The 17,739-nt window shown below is 35.0% G+C and overlaps 1 protein-coding gene across 2 annotated transcripts in view; it reads right to left on the bottom strand.

Annotated features, from left to right (window-relative positions):
* Positions 1-17,739, bottom strand: part of Dpp10 (Dipeptidyl peptidase 10) — a 45,925-nt gene that overhangs the window by 12,113 nt on the left and 16,073 nt on the right. For both annotated transcript variants that reach the window (XM_068294581.1, XM_068294582.1), the window contains exons 2-3: positions 9,866-10,563; positions 133-228 (exon numbers count right to left, since the gene is read on the bottom strand). In XM_068294581.1, coding sequence (XP_068150682.1) covers positions 133-228; positions 9,866-9,895 — 126 coding nt within the window. In that variant the 5' untranslated portion in view covers positions 9,896-10,563. The remainder of the gene's footprint in view (positions 1-132; positions 229-9,865; positions 10,564-17,739) is intronic.

Below are 17,739 nucleotides of genomic sequence, written 5' to 3'. Positions count from 1 at the left end.
TGTTAAATGCTCGATCTAAGTCAAATGTGTACCAAAATGTACGCTTAAAGCATTGCCTAAACAATAACCAACTGGCAAAGTGGCCTTATATAGTATTTAAATGGCTATTCCCCCTTTTTTTTGTCGACTTACCACCGAGGTAACAATCAAGGCCAACACAATGATGATGACCAAGAGTGCTATAAAAATGCCGCGCCAATTGCGTTGGTTGGGATTGCTGGATACCAACTGTGAAAGAGAAAGGAGAAAATATGATTAAACAAAACTTTCACAATGATTGCACATTCATAAATAGCACGTGTGGCTCATTATGTTTACTCCTGAAAACTGCTCTTCAATTACAAGGGTGGACTCAGTTAGAAAGGGGCCTAAAATCATTTGTGAGAATATGTAAAATGTTTAAGTCAAATACTTTCTCGTGAATGCCTTAACGGATGGTACAGTGTCAAAAGTCTGGGCTTCATTTTTGATCTTACTCTTTCTTTCTCTTAAATTTCATCTCACAGACGAACAACTGAATACGATGCGCTATGTACACATCAGAAACTTAGTTGAAGGAAAGTTTTTATTCTAATTAGTTATTCTAATCAAATGATCAACTCATTTATTTGAGCCCACTCCCTTCTTATTTGTTTGGCTTAAACATGTGCGATGATAACATAAATATTATAAACGAATTTTGTTAATGTGACTAATGAAATTAGCCAAGTCTCCTGAAGAATAATTGGTCTCATGTTTTTTAAATAAGAGTATAAATTATGCCGATATGAAATACTGAAAGGGTATATGGATATAAGTATAAATGTATACAAGTAACATTCTATCTGGTGGGAAATTTTGATAAAAATTCATATTTTTATACTTGTAAGTGTTGTGATCTTAACATTTATCGAGCTTAGTCATTAACTGTTTAGTCCTTAATCCGCTTCTGTGGTTAACTAAGGTAATGGGTCATGTCCGGTGAAAGTAGCCATTCGCCCGCCGGCTAAAGGCTATTGAACCTTAAAGCTTATCAAAAAGTATATTGACTAATTTATATGGGTACACAGAAATTGCTTAAATCTAGACGACAACTATGTATGAATGTATTTACATACATATGTATGTATGGATGTATGTATAATATGTGTGCAAATTAAGGAGAGCCTTTACCCAAATCCGAAACCCTTGGAAATCAACGCTTAATGCATATTTAATGTAGTCGTCGCCCAGCAAGAGCGAAAACTAAACTCACGCAGACCCGTACAAGTTGATACGCTTGTCACGGCTTTTTGGGGTGGGGCTGGGGGGTTGAGGGTGGTGGACCTGGACCTGGAGGTTAGGGTGGTGTAATCAGTTTGGTCTGGTTAGTCAGTCAATCATGTCACACATACAATTGCCCTTGCCGTTGTATAATTAATTAACGACTAGTATATTTATGTTACGGCTTTCCGTACAAGAGATAATGATGGGAAGCGACCGCCCCATAAGGGGATGGAAATAAATTTTCGTTTATTTATTTATTTAATGTTGCGTGCTGGCAAATACAGAAACATTCGAAAATTAATTGGTTGACAGTTTGTTCAGCGCTTCAATACACAATATTCACAATAGTTAATATGTATAAAGAGATTTTTCCGATTATTATGGATTAAGTTTTATATGGCTTGAAGAGAAAGTCCATGGCTCAGTTACTCATTGTGGCATATGGTATTTTCTATATAAATATAAATAAGTATAAAACAGTATAAGCTTTAAATTGATATACAATTCTGTTGATATTGCATTATGCTAATTAAAAATAACGTATACGCAGTGTGCTCAATATGAATAAAAGTTGCTTATGATGACATCAATAGAGAATAGCTTCATTTCTCCCATTCTACCACTTTACTCTCTAAAGCCAAATATAAATTGTACTGCAACTAAAGTTATAAAAACTTTGAGTCAAACAGGTGTAAAGATCATAAAAATGCCATCTAAGCCTTTAGTTCGATTTAAAGGCTTGAGATTTTATTGAAGACCTTTGATAAAGGATAAAAACAAGAAGCTGCCAGTCAACCAGAAACTGAAATCACTTTGAGAAGAAAATGACAAAAAGTCATTTAGTGAAAAAAGGACTCTTGTCTTGACTCTTGTCTGTTCACTTAAGCTTGCAACAAAAGTCCAAGAAAAGTCAGAAATCTCTTGAGTAGAATATATTTTTCAGCAACAACAAATCGATTGCCAAAAACAGAAATAGATAGTAAACACTTCATATCCACTTAAAGACTTATTATTTTGTATACTCACTTAGATCGGATGATTCTACATTTAGTAATTAAAGCCCTCTAATTTCTTACTTAAATTAGGCACTTCTTTTTACTACACATTTTCTATATATTATTACAGTCACTTGTTGCAAAGTTCTCAAAAATATTAAGCAAAATGGTTTTCCAATGTGTTTTTGGCCAACTCAAACTTGCCACATTATCTAAGCTCAATTAAAAACGCATAAATATATCTTCATTCTCCTCTTTGGACCATCTTCTGTAATATATGAGGGTATCTGAATATATATCTCAGACGCGAAGTCTTAATTAATAACCTGCAGACACACACATACAAATAGGGACAAATGGAGGAACATTTGTACCCGCATGTTTATTTATAAGCACAGACACACACAACTACACACTCGCACACATATGACTGCACATACAATTTATGGCCCTGAACTATTGCCGCGAATAAGTGCAAAACCAACTGAGATAAAACTAACAAACATTCTGAAAGTAAAAATAGCGCAGACCGCAATTTTTTGGATAAATGCAGTTTTTTTTGGTTTTTTGTTTGTTTTTGGTTCTTTGTTTGTCGGTTGAGTTTGTTAAGTGTCTACTTCGTTTAATTGAATTGCATTTATTGTCTTGATGAAAAGAAACACTTAATTTAATTGAACGACCAAATAATATGCAAAAAAAAGGAAAAAATAAAGGAGAAAAGAAATTTAAACACTCAACTTGATGAGTTGCTGTTGACGTTAAAGAAATTAAAAATAATGGTAGTCATCAATTTTACTTGCGGCTAAGGTTCACAGCAAAAAAAAAAAAAAAAAAAAAAGTCTCAACGCAAACGCAAATAGCTGAGTTAGAAAGTATTCCCTAGGGCCAGAATTTGACTTGCTATTAATATCAATAAATTTTTAATGTCTAGCAATTGCTAATTAGGCATATTCTACGGGAAATTGAGACCGGAAGAATTTACTTTGCTAAAGTTAAAATTTAGGTGCTCGCTGATTGGGATACATAGGTAACTAAGGCTCACAGAAATAATGCAGCAACATTCTTTCCTTTCCTTTTTGGCACATGGGATCTATGTGGTCGGCTTAATTTGACTTATCTTTCAGTGTTAAACAAAGTAAACTTTTTTTATTTTAAGAGGATAATAAATTATAGTAAAAGCAGCTATTAGGCTGGGTTAGCTAGATGTTAGCCGGATACTTTGTCAAGTCAATATTCTTGAAATATTTGATCTACTCTAGTAGTTCATGTTTGTCTTTGTTTTGTCAAGTCTGCCCAGTAGTTAAGTCTACATGGTCAAATAATATACTCCTAGTTCCACACAAGGCGAAATTGATTTAAACGATTTTTCTTTCAGCATATTAAATTTAATGGCTCTTTCCTGCACAATGCATTGTAAAAGGACATTGCACACAATCCGACACTCGACATATGCATGTGAAAATTGAAATGGATGACTGTTAAAATGCAAATGGCTATAAAAAGGACATGTTACACCGAAGTTTCTATATTCTTATTAAATGTTTGTAAGGACTAAAAACCAAAAGGGTAAGATTGACAGAAATTTTAATTGAATTACAAACTCTGAGAAGGAAGACTGCCAAAATTACATTCCACCTTTAGTTAAGAAAAATATTCCTAACTCTAAGGGATGAGGAAAAAAGTAAACTTTTCACATTCTGATCTATGAAATGGTTTAGTAATTCAAAATTCAATTTACTGCATTTCGCATGGAAAATGTAATGGACCCTGCCCCTTTGTGAGGGTAATGGGAGAGAGTAGGAGTGGGAGGAAGAGAAAGAACCGAGAAAGAATTTTATTTTTAATGATGTTTGCTTTGGTGGTTTCCGTTTTTTCTCTGCTTTTGAAATGCTTTCGTTTCAGTTTATCGAGGGATTTGGCGAGTCAACAACAATTGTTATCAATTTTTACTTTTCATTTGTGAGAAAGTTGATTAAATTCCTGCTTACCTGGTCTTAAATGTACAAAACTCTTTAAACTCATGGGATTCCATACTCTCGGCAGGGGCATAGAGATAATGTGTACTACGACGTGCTCGTCAGAGCTAGCCAACTAACCGACACCCGACACTGGGGTATTAGCTGCGTTTTTTGCGGTTGAGCTGAGCGAGAGTTTTCCTTTTTGTTTTCCTTTTTTTTCTTTTTTTTTTTATATGTATGTATGTATACATTTTCATATTTCTTTTTGTTTTTTGTTTTTTGCACAAAAGTTCAAAGTTGAGAGCTGAAAGCCGCCGCCAGTTATTTGCATAAGTTGCCATAGTTATTAAGCTGTGAGCGGGGCGAACAAAAATGTTGCCGCTGCATACTTTTAAGCGCATTAAAAATAGATGCCAAAGTATATGTACACACTCACACTCGCACTCACACTCAGAGGAGAATGAGAGTAAGAGAGGGATGTGAAAATGACGACTGAGTGACCCTGATGGCAGCAAAGGTGTCATTTTCAATTAGCTAGAAGGATAAAAGTGTGACGCAAAAAGAGTTTGGGCAAGAGTTAATCGCATTAAATGAGCAGCAGATGGTATTAGATCTGTCAAGAGCGCTCCATAGCCTAGAGAGGCTTTAGTTTATCTATTGAAAAATTATATTTCTAGAAAGCCATTAAACTTTAACGATTATTTGCTGAAGATTTTAAAACAGAAAATCAAATATTTCATCCTAATTTAATGAACAATTTACTTTTAAGTTAATCTTTAATTGAGAACCAATGAAAACAAGATTTTGTTTTGTTTAATGTTTATTTTTATGAAACTCTTAACTGGAGGAACGATTAAATTAGATGAAACATATAAAAGTGTTATTGTTGCTATTGTTCTATATGACATCTAACAACTTTTAGAAGTTATTTAAAGCATAAAAACTAAATGGCTTGGAATCCAAAATTTGGACATTGGATTATTTATAAGCATAACAATTTGTATTAAGTCTCTATGTCTCTGAACATGAGTATAATGACCATTAAAATCTGTTTTTGAAAAATATGTATGTTATAGCTTTGTTATACGAGTTTAAAAAACAACTAAAGAGTTGTATGTTTCCTTTACGCCCAAATTAGTCGTATTAACTATGAGAAAACAAAGCAGAAACTGTCATATCTTCTAGGAATAAAGCGTGGTAACGAAACTAGACATTGGTTCAACAAAATATGAGTAAGCTACCATATACCATGCTATTTTATAAATATATCCAACCTATGTTTAGGAATACCTGGGTACCTAGTCGGTGGCTCAATGGAGACCTACTAAAACTACAATTCTGTTGTGCTCGAGTTCGAACCCCCCGACGTTGGTGAAGTTTCCCCCGACGAAGCAATGCTGAGAGGTAGTATCGTCGGGGATAATGGAAACGATAGTGGATAAAGAACCTATACCTAGGTTATGAAGTGGTCAATTTTCTTTGAGTTATTCTTTTAGCTAGTTATTGTCCTCGCGTTTAGTAGGGGGTTAGTTTTAAACCCTAAATCGAACACAACAAGGAAAAGTTTCTATGTTTGGTTGGTAGATTAAGGAAGAGGTAGGCGTTTGCCTTGAAACTTATATATAATTAACCGAAACTTTGTGTAATCAAAAATGAACATTTTCAGTCTCTTCTTTTCTAAATGTGTCTTTTTTTATAGAGTTCATGAAAAACAATTTTTTACGAACTAAATAAATAAAGAAACTGATGACTATTCTGAATCATAAGTCGAAAGAATTTTAATGCTAATACGATGCATAAAAATCGTCCTTGTATTGAGTGCAATTTTATAACTAATTTTATTGCCAACTTTCAATGGCAACAGTTTGTCTGGAAATTCAATAAATTGTTTTTTTATTCTTTTCCAACTTATTTCTTTAGCAATAACATGAAGAATAACAATCAGAGCTCTAAGTAAAACCAATAAATCTTGAAAAATAATCCCCACTGCACCCGTCTTAGGGACCTTTAACAGCGTTTTTTCAATTTTTGTCAGCCATTGCCATATTACATTTTATTTTGACAAATTCATGTAACTTAACGACCGCTGACAGCCGCGACACCTGCAAAACAGGAGGGAAAATGCGAGCGGGTAAAAGAAAAATAAGCAATCATGGCCGTGTAATGGAAGCTCAAGTATGTGTTGACATAGACGCAAACATACAAAGCTGCACCTATAGAGTCGCACACACACACACATACACCTGCACGACACACCTACACACACATGACAGTTATAGTAAATGCTATGCCGTTATGGCCTTGAGCTTAACTGCTGTTGACAACAGGCACCCCCAACCCATGGCCCTTGGAGGTGGAACACAAGGAGGTAGAAAGGGGCCAACAAATAGGGTTGGGTGTGCCGGAAAGCCAGACACAGACTGACAGAGGCTAGGTCTAATGTTACGTTACCTAATGCATCTATCAGTGTTAGTTTTGTGGTAGTGGTAGTTGTAGTTGTAGTTGCACCATTTCCACATGCAAGGATGCCATGTCGTCTGTCTACGGCTGCATCCTTTTATTTTTATTTTCCTCTTTTTTTCGCATGGCCTGAAGGACTGTTTATGGATTTTGATGTTTGGCAGGAAGGCAGCAAGCCATAAAGATTGGTTTCTAATGTCGCCCACCAATCGAAAAATGCAATATTGTGTCTCCGTGTGTCAGTTGTATTGTGTGCGTGTGCCTGTGTGTGTCTGTGGGTGTATGTAAGCGGATTAAGGGCAAGGTTTGCAATATTCGGCTTCAAGGGCAAGTAGGGTTGATCCTTGACAAGCTCTATAAATAAATTCTAGCTTGAATTTAATATTATCTTATTTATATTCTATCATCGCATATCACCTGTATGTAGTTAATTTAATCATATTTGGATATTATTATATTCCTAACAGCTAAAAGTATTAGCTTTTTTGTAACATTCTAGGATAACCAAACAAGCTGAAGTGCCTATTTACGTAATTTGTTTTTTAATTTACAATGCCAAATACAGTTATTTTCTAATTGACGTTTACCATTGGCAATAGAAAAATCAAACTACACATCACTCTTGATTAATGCCTTCAATCCCCTGACATGAAAAGAAAGTTGTACTACAAAATTAGTTGCTTAGAATGCTTTAAAAATGTTAAAAAAAAGATAATTTTTGCCATTTGAATACTTTTGGGAGCAAGTTTCCCTAATTTCCCCATAACTAGATCTGCCTATGAAGTATTATGTTAGTGTTCGTTACCCGAAGATCTTTTACATTAAACTTTGTTGGATGAACTTCCGTTCCATAACCCATGGACTCCTTTATTTCACATTGTCTTTCAGAAAAGTTCCCCAATAAAATCGAATAAAATTCAACTGATTTGTAATGTCCTTAAGCTGTTAACCATAGCAGAACATTTAACAACAACAACAAGCAATATTTCACACTAAGTGTTTTGATTTGAATTCAAACTTTTCCTAGTCGAAAAAAGAGTAAGAAAAAGTGTAGTAAGCCAACAAGCCGATTGTATTTCACTTACACTTACATTGTCATTTTTTACTCTTTCTCCAAAATTAATTACTTATCAGAACCAGAAACTTGATTAACTTTTTGATACTAAAAACCCTCTTCACTTTGATTGCTAAGAGCTTTACTACCTCTCCCAATCAAGCTTATCATTAGCTTCACTCTAGTAAGAAGAGCTGCCTCTGCTCTTACATCAGCACTTCAACCTCGTCTCACTTTGATTCCAACTTGATAAGTGCGTCCACTTCGTTGCTACTTTCACAGAGAAAAAAAAAAAATTGAAGGAAAAGTTAACTCAACAACTAACAGGAAAGCAACTTGAGCTTGAGCCCTTGGCACTATCGTCGTCCACATCGTCATCACCATCATCATCATCATCATGGTCATCATCATCGCCATCGTGGTTGACGTTGACGGTCAACTTCAGATGCATGCTTCGTTGCACACTTTGCGGCGTTTGGACGCGATTGCAGCCACAGGCGACAGACTGCCTCCAGGAGTGAGGCTAATTGAAATAAATTCCGCATGTTATTCAAATGCAAAATGCTGACAGAGCTCACAACAATTGCGAAATTGAATTAGCAAAACGATGCGTGCACGCATTTATATAACTTTAGAAGTATCTGTAGGACTGCATACACAGTGTGTGTGTGGTGCGTTTTGCATACTAAGCTGATTTCGATTTAAGCGACCAACGGAACGGATACGTGATCTCAACACAATTTCAATTTCGAGTGTCAAACGTCTGGTAAGATAAACAGCCAGTCGAAATGGCAATCACCCATTCAAGCGGAAATCAATTAGCTGCTGCTGGTGCTGGTTCGGGCGTTAGCATTGAATCCAACCCTAACCACTCCCTTTATGCCATGGTCAGGGCCAAAGAAGAGTTGCCTATCCATTAGGCGGACCCAATCAATTTTGACACTGCCCTTCCCTGGCTCTTCCTATGCCCCCTACAACTCAGAATCGTGTGCGTGTCGATTTAAGCGTAGGAGTTTCAGTGTGTTGGCTGTGTTTTCATAAATTAATGGCTGCTGACAGGTGCATTTATGCAGGGATCAAGTGTTACACAACTGTACTGCAAGGTAATTATAGAGATTGGCATACAATCGCTGAAAGGTTGAACTGTCATGGGCCCCGACACATATCAATTTGGATTTCATTTCAAATGTATACAGAGCTAAATTCTTGCTTTCACAAGCAACAGACAAAAACTAAACTGCTAGAAAAGAGTCATTAGTTTCGACACACACACAAATACATGATGTGTGTTGAAACTGTGCAAGCAAAAGTTACACAAATGTCTCCTGGCAGTCAGATATTTGCTTAAATGGAGAATATTTTTCTTATCAAGTTTGCAAGTGAAACTAAGTATGAAGCCATTATAGCGAAAAATTACCTGGAATGCTCTTCAATCGACAAGTTTTGATATAGCTTCTTATAAAAGAGATTCAGTTCACTATTTGATTAGCTTATCTAAGGTGATTTAGTTAATATTTTAGTGAAATCAAATGCTGATGGCTAGTTCGTATGTCAAAGAGTCTTCGACTTCAATATAGAAATAGAAATATGCGAGATAAGAGATAATTTTATGGTTTTAGACATCTGTTTATATTAAGACATATTTTCGAATTATGTAATCCTCTTAAAAAAGGTCAATCTACCGAAGCATTAAAGACATATTTTAATAGGTTTTAATGACCCTAAATTGTGATATGAAATTTGTGAACCCATGTCCTTAAGTTTCTTTCTTAACTTATTTTCATAAAGTTGTCCATAAAAGTTTTCACTTAATTGGTTTTCAAATTATCAGCTTGAGCTTACCATTTCAATATTAATTTGTCATTTTGTTGTTTACTCAAGCAAATGCTTTAAAATATTTACTTCTTATCAATTCATGTGATGATGATTTTCATTTTCTGTGAAATGAAAAAGGTCTCCACACACACACAAGCACAAACGTATGTATACTTACACATTCATATGTAAACCATTTGTTTTACATATTTAAATATGTACATATGTAAATTTAAAAAAAAATTAATTATGCTTAAATTATATTGGTGCATAAAACATATATTCATGTCCGTGATGTGTTTGTTTTTTTCGCTTTGTCTTTCAACAAAAGAAATTACCTCATCATCGTAATTATCCTGCTCAGCCATGACTTGATGTTTGTTGTTGGCCTTAAAGCGACGAATTTGACGGAAATGCTGTGCTACACAGGAAGGCAGCAGCAGCGGCAGCTAAATCTGAGGGATGGAGGCGTGGCCACAAGCCGTTTGACAAATTAGGAATACGCCGCCCTCTGTTGTCTTGTGCTCCGTTGTCTTCGTCCTCGATTTCGTCGTCGTCGTTTTCGCTTAGATTACTAATCGAATATATCAATTTCCAGTTGATACTTTTGTTGTTGCTGTTGTTGGCAATAATTTGAAGAAACTCTAAATTTGTCTTCAGCTTGCTGCCTGAGATGCTGCTGGCCTCCTGCTAATTTTTAGTAGAGTGTTGGCAAAGGACGAGTAACATTTGCTCTTGTTCATGCTTTTAAATTTCATTCGACTTGATTTGTCCTTGACTTTTGAACTGAACTGTTGTCGCAGTTACTTTTGCATCACATTTCCATTTGCCTGTCTTTTTGGCTTTGTTGTTTGGTAATTATTATGACTTAGGAACTCGGTAATGCGCTTTTGCTTCTTTGTCCTTTCTAATGAGCATACATTTTCAATTTGCTTTGCTCTGTTCTGTTCTGTTCTGTTTAGTTCAGTTCTTCGTGTATGAGTTGCAAGTTTGACACTAATGATGCAGTAGTTGTAGTATACTTTTAGGCCAAGCGCTAATTTCAGAAAGAGAAAGAGAAGAGACACACGTATATATATATATATAAACTTTTTTCTTCAAAATTCTTGAAATTGTGTGTTATTTTTCTTGTTGTTGTTGTTGTTGTTGCTGTTGTTAGTGCCAATTTGTTGTATGTGTGTGTGTGCTGTTTTTGTTGTGCATCCTTTTTCAGAGCTTATGCAACATTTTGTCGTGTTGTAATGTTACTTGTGTGCATTTTATGTAGGTTAAGTAGTCTAGTATTTAAATATTTGCATAAACAAAGGGCGGGTGCCTAAAACTAGGCAATGCCAAGTTTCTAATTACAAACACAAAGGCATGTTGATGCTCTCGCCACTATTAGTGCTGTATTTTTCGTGTGTGTGCCTGTGTGTGTGAATGTGTGTGTGTTTGGGTAAGTCCAACATGCAGGTAACCTTTGAAAAAATGTATAATCTATTTAATATGCAAAATGTTGCATGCTTTTTGGTTTTGGAGCTGGGACAACATTCTCTGTTTTCATATGCAAATTGCTATAAACATATACACACATAGTTGCCTGTTAAAGTATGTGTGTGTACATGGTGTAAGAAAGAAATTTAGCACAGCAAGAAAGAGCGAGTAAGAGAGAGTGTTAATAGCATTACGTTTACATTTTCAATTTAAGTTATGGTAAAGTTTTTTCTTCTCGTCTTACTAAGCAGCTTATTATGCAAAATGTATGCAAAATACACTCATACACCCAAGCCTAAAAGAGGGGGCAATAAAAGACAGTGTTAAGAGTACACAAAAAAAAAAATGCAAAGTTAGTGTGGTACATGAAAAATGAAGCAACGAGTAATTGGCGGAATTTTTATCTAGATAGTATGAATAGATTGCTTAGAAAATAGATTACAAGTTTCATAAGAAAAAGAGAATTCGTAGGGTTTCAGACATAAAATATATAATAAATAAGAGTTAAAAATTAGGTTATGATGTGGTAAATTTTGGTGTTTGAAGTAGAAGGAGACCTAAGCTTAAGAAAATTGCCAGAATTTGAATTTAGAATATTGGCAAATGTTTAGTATTTTCGATGTTATCAAATCATTCAAAAACCAAAAATAAAACACCCCATAAAAATCCTATATAAAAACCTATCGAAAAGATGGAAATTCCAATGAACTTTAAACAATGCATTGATAAGATTTATTTATATTATATATTTTATTTTTGCTTTTTATAACCTTTTTTATTACTACCTAAAAAGTGAAAACATTGTGGCATAGAAAAAGTTGAATCAAGGTCATTATTATTGTTGTTGTAAGCCGTTGAAACTAATAACCCTTAAGATCTGTTACTGCTCCCTTTTTGTTCATTGGAAAGTTTGGGCTTAAACTTTAGTTTGGACTTAATAAGTTTAGAAAAATGTATAAAGTCGTACTTCATTGAAATTATTCTTTGTGGCATAATTTTGTGCTTGTTCGACTGTGCGATGTCGTGTGGCAAGTTATGTGGCCCCCTTCATGCAGTTGACTGGGCGCAACGATAAATACTTCTTGAATTTCCTATTAAAATGGCTTGTTACTGTTATTTGTCTCCATCTCCGCTGTGAGAATTCGGTGTAGATGGAGCAGTCTCCTCTTGGTCATAGATTATATTTAGTATCTTCGTTTTAGTTATCGTTGGTTCATTCTTGCAGGCAAAAAAAATGCGTACAATTTTCGCCAAAGAATAATCTATCTCTTTCTGTACAGCAACTTGACGACAATGTAAATTTTTCTTTTCATCTTGTAATTTAGTCTTTTCGTCAATCTCAAGATTTGGTAATGATTTGGATTTTCTGAGAAGGGGAGAGGTAGGTATGTTGCATATTTCTCCAGGGTCATCATCTCCCAATTCCTTCATATTGTTTGATGTAAGATCATTGTTTCTTTGATTTCCAAGCAAAGAATCTATTTTATCTTTTACAAGCAAATCAGTAAATGTGATTAAGTCGTCAAAATCAATGTCGTCATTATCATTGAAAACGAATGTTACTTGTATGGCACCACATTTATAGGCCTTGTGCCAAAATCTACGGCTTCCACTCGTCTCTAACTTGGAACTATAGATTCTAAGACTATTTTCAAGTAAATCACTTAAATCCAATTGAGTTTCAGCATCTTTCAATGAGCAAAACGATGAAGTTTGTTTTTGATTATCTTCATTAGGTTGTATACTAATGTTTGTAGATGGACAAAGCTTTATTGTAGGTAGCTCCCTTTCCCTTTCTCTTTGTTTTTGGACTCTCCGGTTTAATGAATCTTTATTAAAATCGTTTGGCTTCTTTAATGCGAGGGGCAGTTGACAATCTGTTATATTTTCAACTTTATCCACTAAAGCATTCCATGCAGCTATTTCAATAGCTTCTTGCAGTATTTCCTTAAGTTTATCCTTTTGTTTTGTTCGTAAAGGAGGCTCTTCAACTGGGCCAATTCTTTTCGATGAGAAGTGTGTATTAGATTCTCTTCTTTCGGGCGATTGCTGAGAAAAAATGGTAAAAGATTGACTTGCGAAGGATTCTTTCTCCTCCGTACTTTGTTCTGATTGTATCAATTCGTATTCAAATGATAAATTCCTGATCTTATCTTTACTATTCGTTTTAGCATTTTGCTGAATAATACTTTCACGTTTGGAGACATTTGGCACTGACTTCCGGCAACTGTCTTGGTTTTTTAACGTTACTTTCTTTGGTCTACGCAACTTTAAATCCGTTTTAACAGAAGTAGGGACAATTTTTCGTTTCTTAGTGGTTGATTGGTGAGTTTTCTTGATCAACTGATTACATCTTTCCAAGGGTCTAGAAAGTTGCTGCGCCATATCCTCTTTGGAGACTTTTATCACAATATTGGCTTCAAAGAACTCTTTGAACCATCGAACAAATTCCAGGGTATCTTTGCGTCGCCCTGCAACAAGTCTCTCAATGGGTATATCTTTTGTTACTCCCGCTCGCTTAAAACTCTTCTGAAGTAACCGATAATTGTGTTCATATTCATGTTCAATATTGGCTGTACATTTTACATTCTTCATATTGATGTCAGTTGGTCTGAGTATGTGAAATAGCTGGCAGTAAGCAGCTCCAGAGCACAGATCTTCCAATTTCGTATACCGACTGAAAAGTATACGATTAATCCATTGAAGAATCTTAATGCGCGAGATATGTGTGTCGTCTTTAGGACATGATACATTCTTCATAGATTACTTAATAAATATTTGTTCTCTTTGATTTAAAACAGTTTGAACTTTCAGACCTAGTTTGCTTAAATTACAATAAAAATGTCATTTAAACACTTGTACTAATGTCTGTTAACTTTTCCTAATTCTTAGATTTCAAAGTTTGTACATCAAACGTGAAAATAGCTCAACTGCTTCATTCTATAAAAGGATAATAATTTACCAGTTTTCCATTAGTTCTCTTTAAGTGCCTTGACTATCATTGAAGTATAACAAAAAAGAGAGGAAAGGAGCACTAACAAAGGGCGATGACTGGCTTCCCAATCCTCACATCCTTATGGAGCCATATGACTGGGCACTCATGCTGTCGTCTGAGTCATCGTTAGGCAGCTTTCACTGTTGTAAAAGAATTCTTTAAACAACAGTTACGATGCATAATACAACAAAAAGGACAACATTTTTGTTGGCTTCCACTCCATACAAAACTATAAATAATAAAATAAAAAACCAGAACGCTGTGTCAATTTTCCGCGGTGTCGAAATGTGTATACCCTTTTAAATTGCGGTTTATTTGATTATAGAAATAACAAAATTTAAATTTTAAAAGTATTTAATTATATAATTCGCCTAATGAGACCTTTATTTTGATCTAGGTTTATTGTTAGTACTCTTATCCATCTCTTAATTTAGCTTTAATTGCCTTTGAATAGAGATGACTTATTTTCGATAACATAAAGTAATTCAATATCGATAATAATCTAGCGGGTTTCATGGAATGTAGTAAAATTTTATTAAATAAATGTATTAGCTCATAACTCATTACTCAAATACTTAACAAATGAAGCTCAGCAAATCTATGTACTTATGGCTTTACTATTGAGATATATCCTGGTACCATCTCTAACTAAAACTTCTTGCTGAATTTGATGTACCTTTTTGCAGAGTATGTATGAGGAGTAATAATAATATATAATAAAATATGCCACATCGCGGTTGCAAAATATCACTACGAAGAACAATAAGAAATTTTTGTTATAACTTTCCATTCCTCTTTACCATCTCCCCCTCTCTCTCTCTCTCTCTCTCTCTTCACCACTCATTCATGTGCCCTGCAAGCATTTATGCAACGAAAACCAAACATAAATTTCATTAATTTTCTTTTTTGTTGTTTGTTGCGTGGCCCGAAATTGTTCGTAGAGGCAGCCAAGCATCGCTCTTATTGTTTTCATAAAAATGATTTTCATTTTTTAAGACAATGTAGCATTGAAAAATTTCACCCAGAGTATAAAGAAAATACCATTGCATTTTTGACCACGCCATGAGGAAAGACCAAAAATCAGCCAACCAGTTGCTGACGTCTGTTGACCATGTTAGACACAAAAGGCAACAAACTCCCACATAAACTTGCTCACAGGCACTAAAAGAATTGCAAAAACAATTGAGAAAAACTTATGATGTTAGCATTTTATCATGTCCTATATAAAAGAGTTGGCTGAATAACAAGTTGTTTACAGAAGAACATTGAGAAAGTGTTTAGCTAAGTGAAAATATTCTATATACAAAATAAAAATGAATGTCTATGGTTTTATCAGAGACGTCGCAAGGTATTTAGGAGCCAGAGGCGAATAATCCTAGCCCTCGCTGAAAATTGGCCTTCTGGAAGAAGCTGAATCCAAATTATTATTTTTTAGCCTGAACTTAGCATTTAAATTACTTACTATTGGTAGAAACCGAATTGGTTTAGATTATATAAGCTCTAAAAGCTAAAGACTTTGCGGTTGGAACAGTTTTAGTCAATTATTTATAATGGAAGACAAGGAAAAAAACTTTTCCTTCTTCCGCATTAGTTATGGTGGCGTATAGGGTATATGTGTGCGTGTGTATACTGAACAATAGCAATAACATTTTGTACATTTTTGGTGGCTTTGTGTAGTTTTTTGTTATCAACATGTTGACATTCATTCGATGTGGAGTGGCCCTGTAATTCCTCCATTTCTTTCTCATACCTCTCCTTCCTGTACGTACTCTTTTTGTCTCTATAGCTGACTTCCGGCAAACTGGAGCAGCCGTGCGTAAGCTGCTTCCGGTTAAAAGCAGAGCAAAGCAATGACCCACACATACATACACATGGACACAATAATCTTGCGTATATATAAAAATCCTGATACATATATCATTGTCAAGTGCCTTTCATATCCATATCGTTTATATGGCGTTTTATAGAAAAATTTAAATTTATTGCCTCAGTGGCTACAAAACAAAATATACGCGAGTATGTATGCATACTTACATACATGCCAACACACACATACACACACGTATATATCAGATATTCATAAGTGAAATACGGATATAAAACTGTTGCCTACATTTGAGGACCTCAAAAATCAATTGCAGCCTGGGACACTTTTGTGCGTTGCAGTTATCTTGCTTCTTGTTTCTTTTTAGTGTTTCCACCCATTTTTTTTTGTTGGTTTTTTATTTTGTTGTAGGTACGTGCCACTTATGCTGCACGTTGGAAAAGTCCACCAAAGTCATGTTGCACGTAAGCCGTAAACGTTTTTAGTGGATTTGTGCGGCGTGGCTGGTGTTACGACAGCCATAATGTTTCATTAGTGGCTGGTTCACTGCTCCTTGACAGGAGGTTCAGTTGAGATGGGTTGGATTGGGTTGCCTGTGGTTCTGTTTGAGGCTTCTCTTGGCTTCTGCTTTGATAGAAGTTCAGTATGTATGGCATGGTGTGAAAGGGGGTGGATGTGTAGTGCAATCAAGTTGACTGCGTGTGCAAGCCACTCGCGTGTGAAATGAGAGCCACCAAAGTATGTAGTTTCATTCATGCCGCAAATGCCAACAGGAGCTAAAGAATAAGCTATAATGATCTATTCGTTACTGCTTGGGCAAGCAGCAACTGCAATGTAGAGGATAGATTGGATTGAATACTTTATACGATTAAAAAATGAGAACTAAGAACCAAAGACGACATATGAAATACTAATATAGGAACGCTGCATAATCCTAAGAGACTTAATTCTTTTATTTTTAATGAAAATTTCTGCCGCAAGACTTAAAATGGCGCCCGTACAACTTAATATGGCGACTGCAAGTCACTTCCGGCTGTTAAGAACAACTATTGGACTGAAGCTAAATTCAAGTTGACTTTTGTTTTGATTGATGTAGCTCAACATAAAAATTAATATAAAATGTTTAAGGGATCTTAATAGATCTTTTACAAGTTTAAATGTTTTGTTTCAAAAGCAATTGTATTATATTTTAACTGAAGTTTGTTAATGTTTTTAAAATTAGACAACCTTAAGCAAACAATTTCTAGCAAAGTTATCTCCATGAATAAAACTAATAACCTATTTTAAATTCGTTAAAACTTTTAGAAAATTTCTCTATTCTCTTGAAAAAATTTGAAAAATAGTTCTATCAAAAATCAAATTTCTCTCTCCATTAGCCTAATTTAGTTCTCTGTAGTTTTTGTATATTTTTGTTAAGTCTTTTGGAAATGCGTTGAACTTGTGTTTTGCTTTTCATAAAAATTCTGTTGGCAGATAAAAGTGCTTTTCAGTCCTAAGGGCACAATATATACAGAAATAGTGTTGAAATTGAGAGAATCATTCTTGATATTCGCCATTTGCAAATGGGAATAAGCAACATCAACAACAACATCATCAATTCCCATTTTGCTGTGCAACATCAAAAAATAGCATAAAATTAGGCAGACATCATTAAACGGGGCACAGCTCCAGATTTTAGTGCGACACAACGGTCATAGGGACTAGGGGGGTGAGGAGACTTTGTGATGGTGGAGGTGGATATGAAAGCAGGGCCATCGCCTTGCTTGCACATTAGTTTTAATGCATGTTTCATGCGCCATTAGGCTTAATTAGTGGTGTTCGACCCATTTCCTCCCACTTCCTTTTTCTCTTCACCATATCCAGGCAACTTTAATGAGTTTCAATGCGGGGGAAAGGCGGAGAAAAATGACTGGGGTAGT

This window comes from Drosophila tropicalis, unplaced genomic scaffold, assembly GCF_018151085.1.
Source record: "Drosophila tropicalis isolate 14030-0801.00 unplaced genomic scaffold, ASM1815108v1 contig_845, whole genome shotgun sequence".
Lineage (NCBI taxonomy): Eukaryota > Metazoa > Arthropoda > Insecta > Diptera > Drosophilidae > Drosophila > Drosophila tropicalis.
Note: the sequence above shows the minus strand (reverse complement) of the source record. Positions and strands in the feature narration are given on the sequence as shown.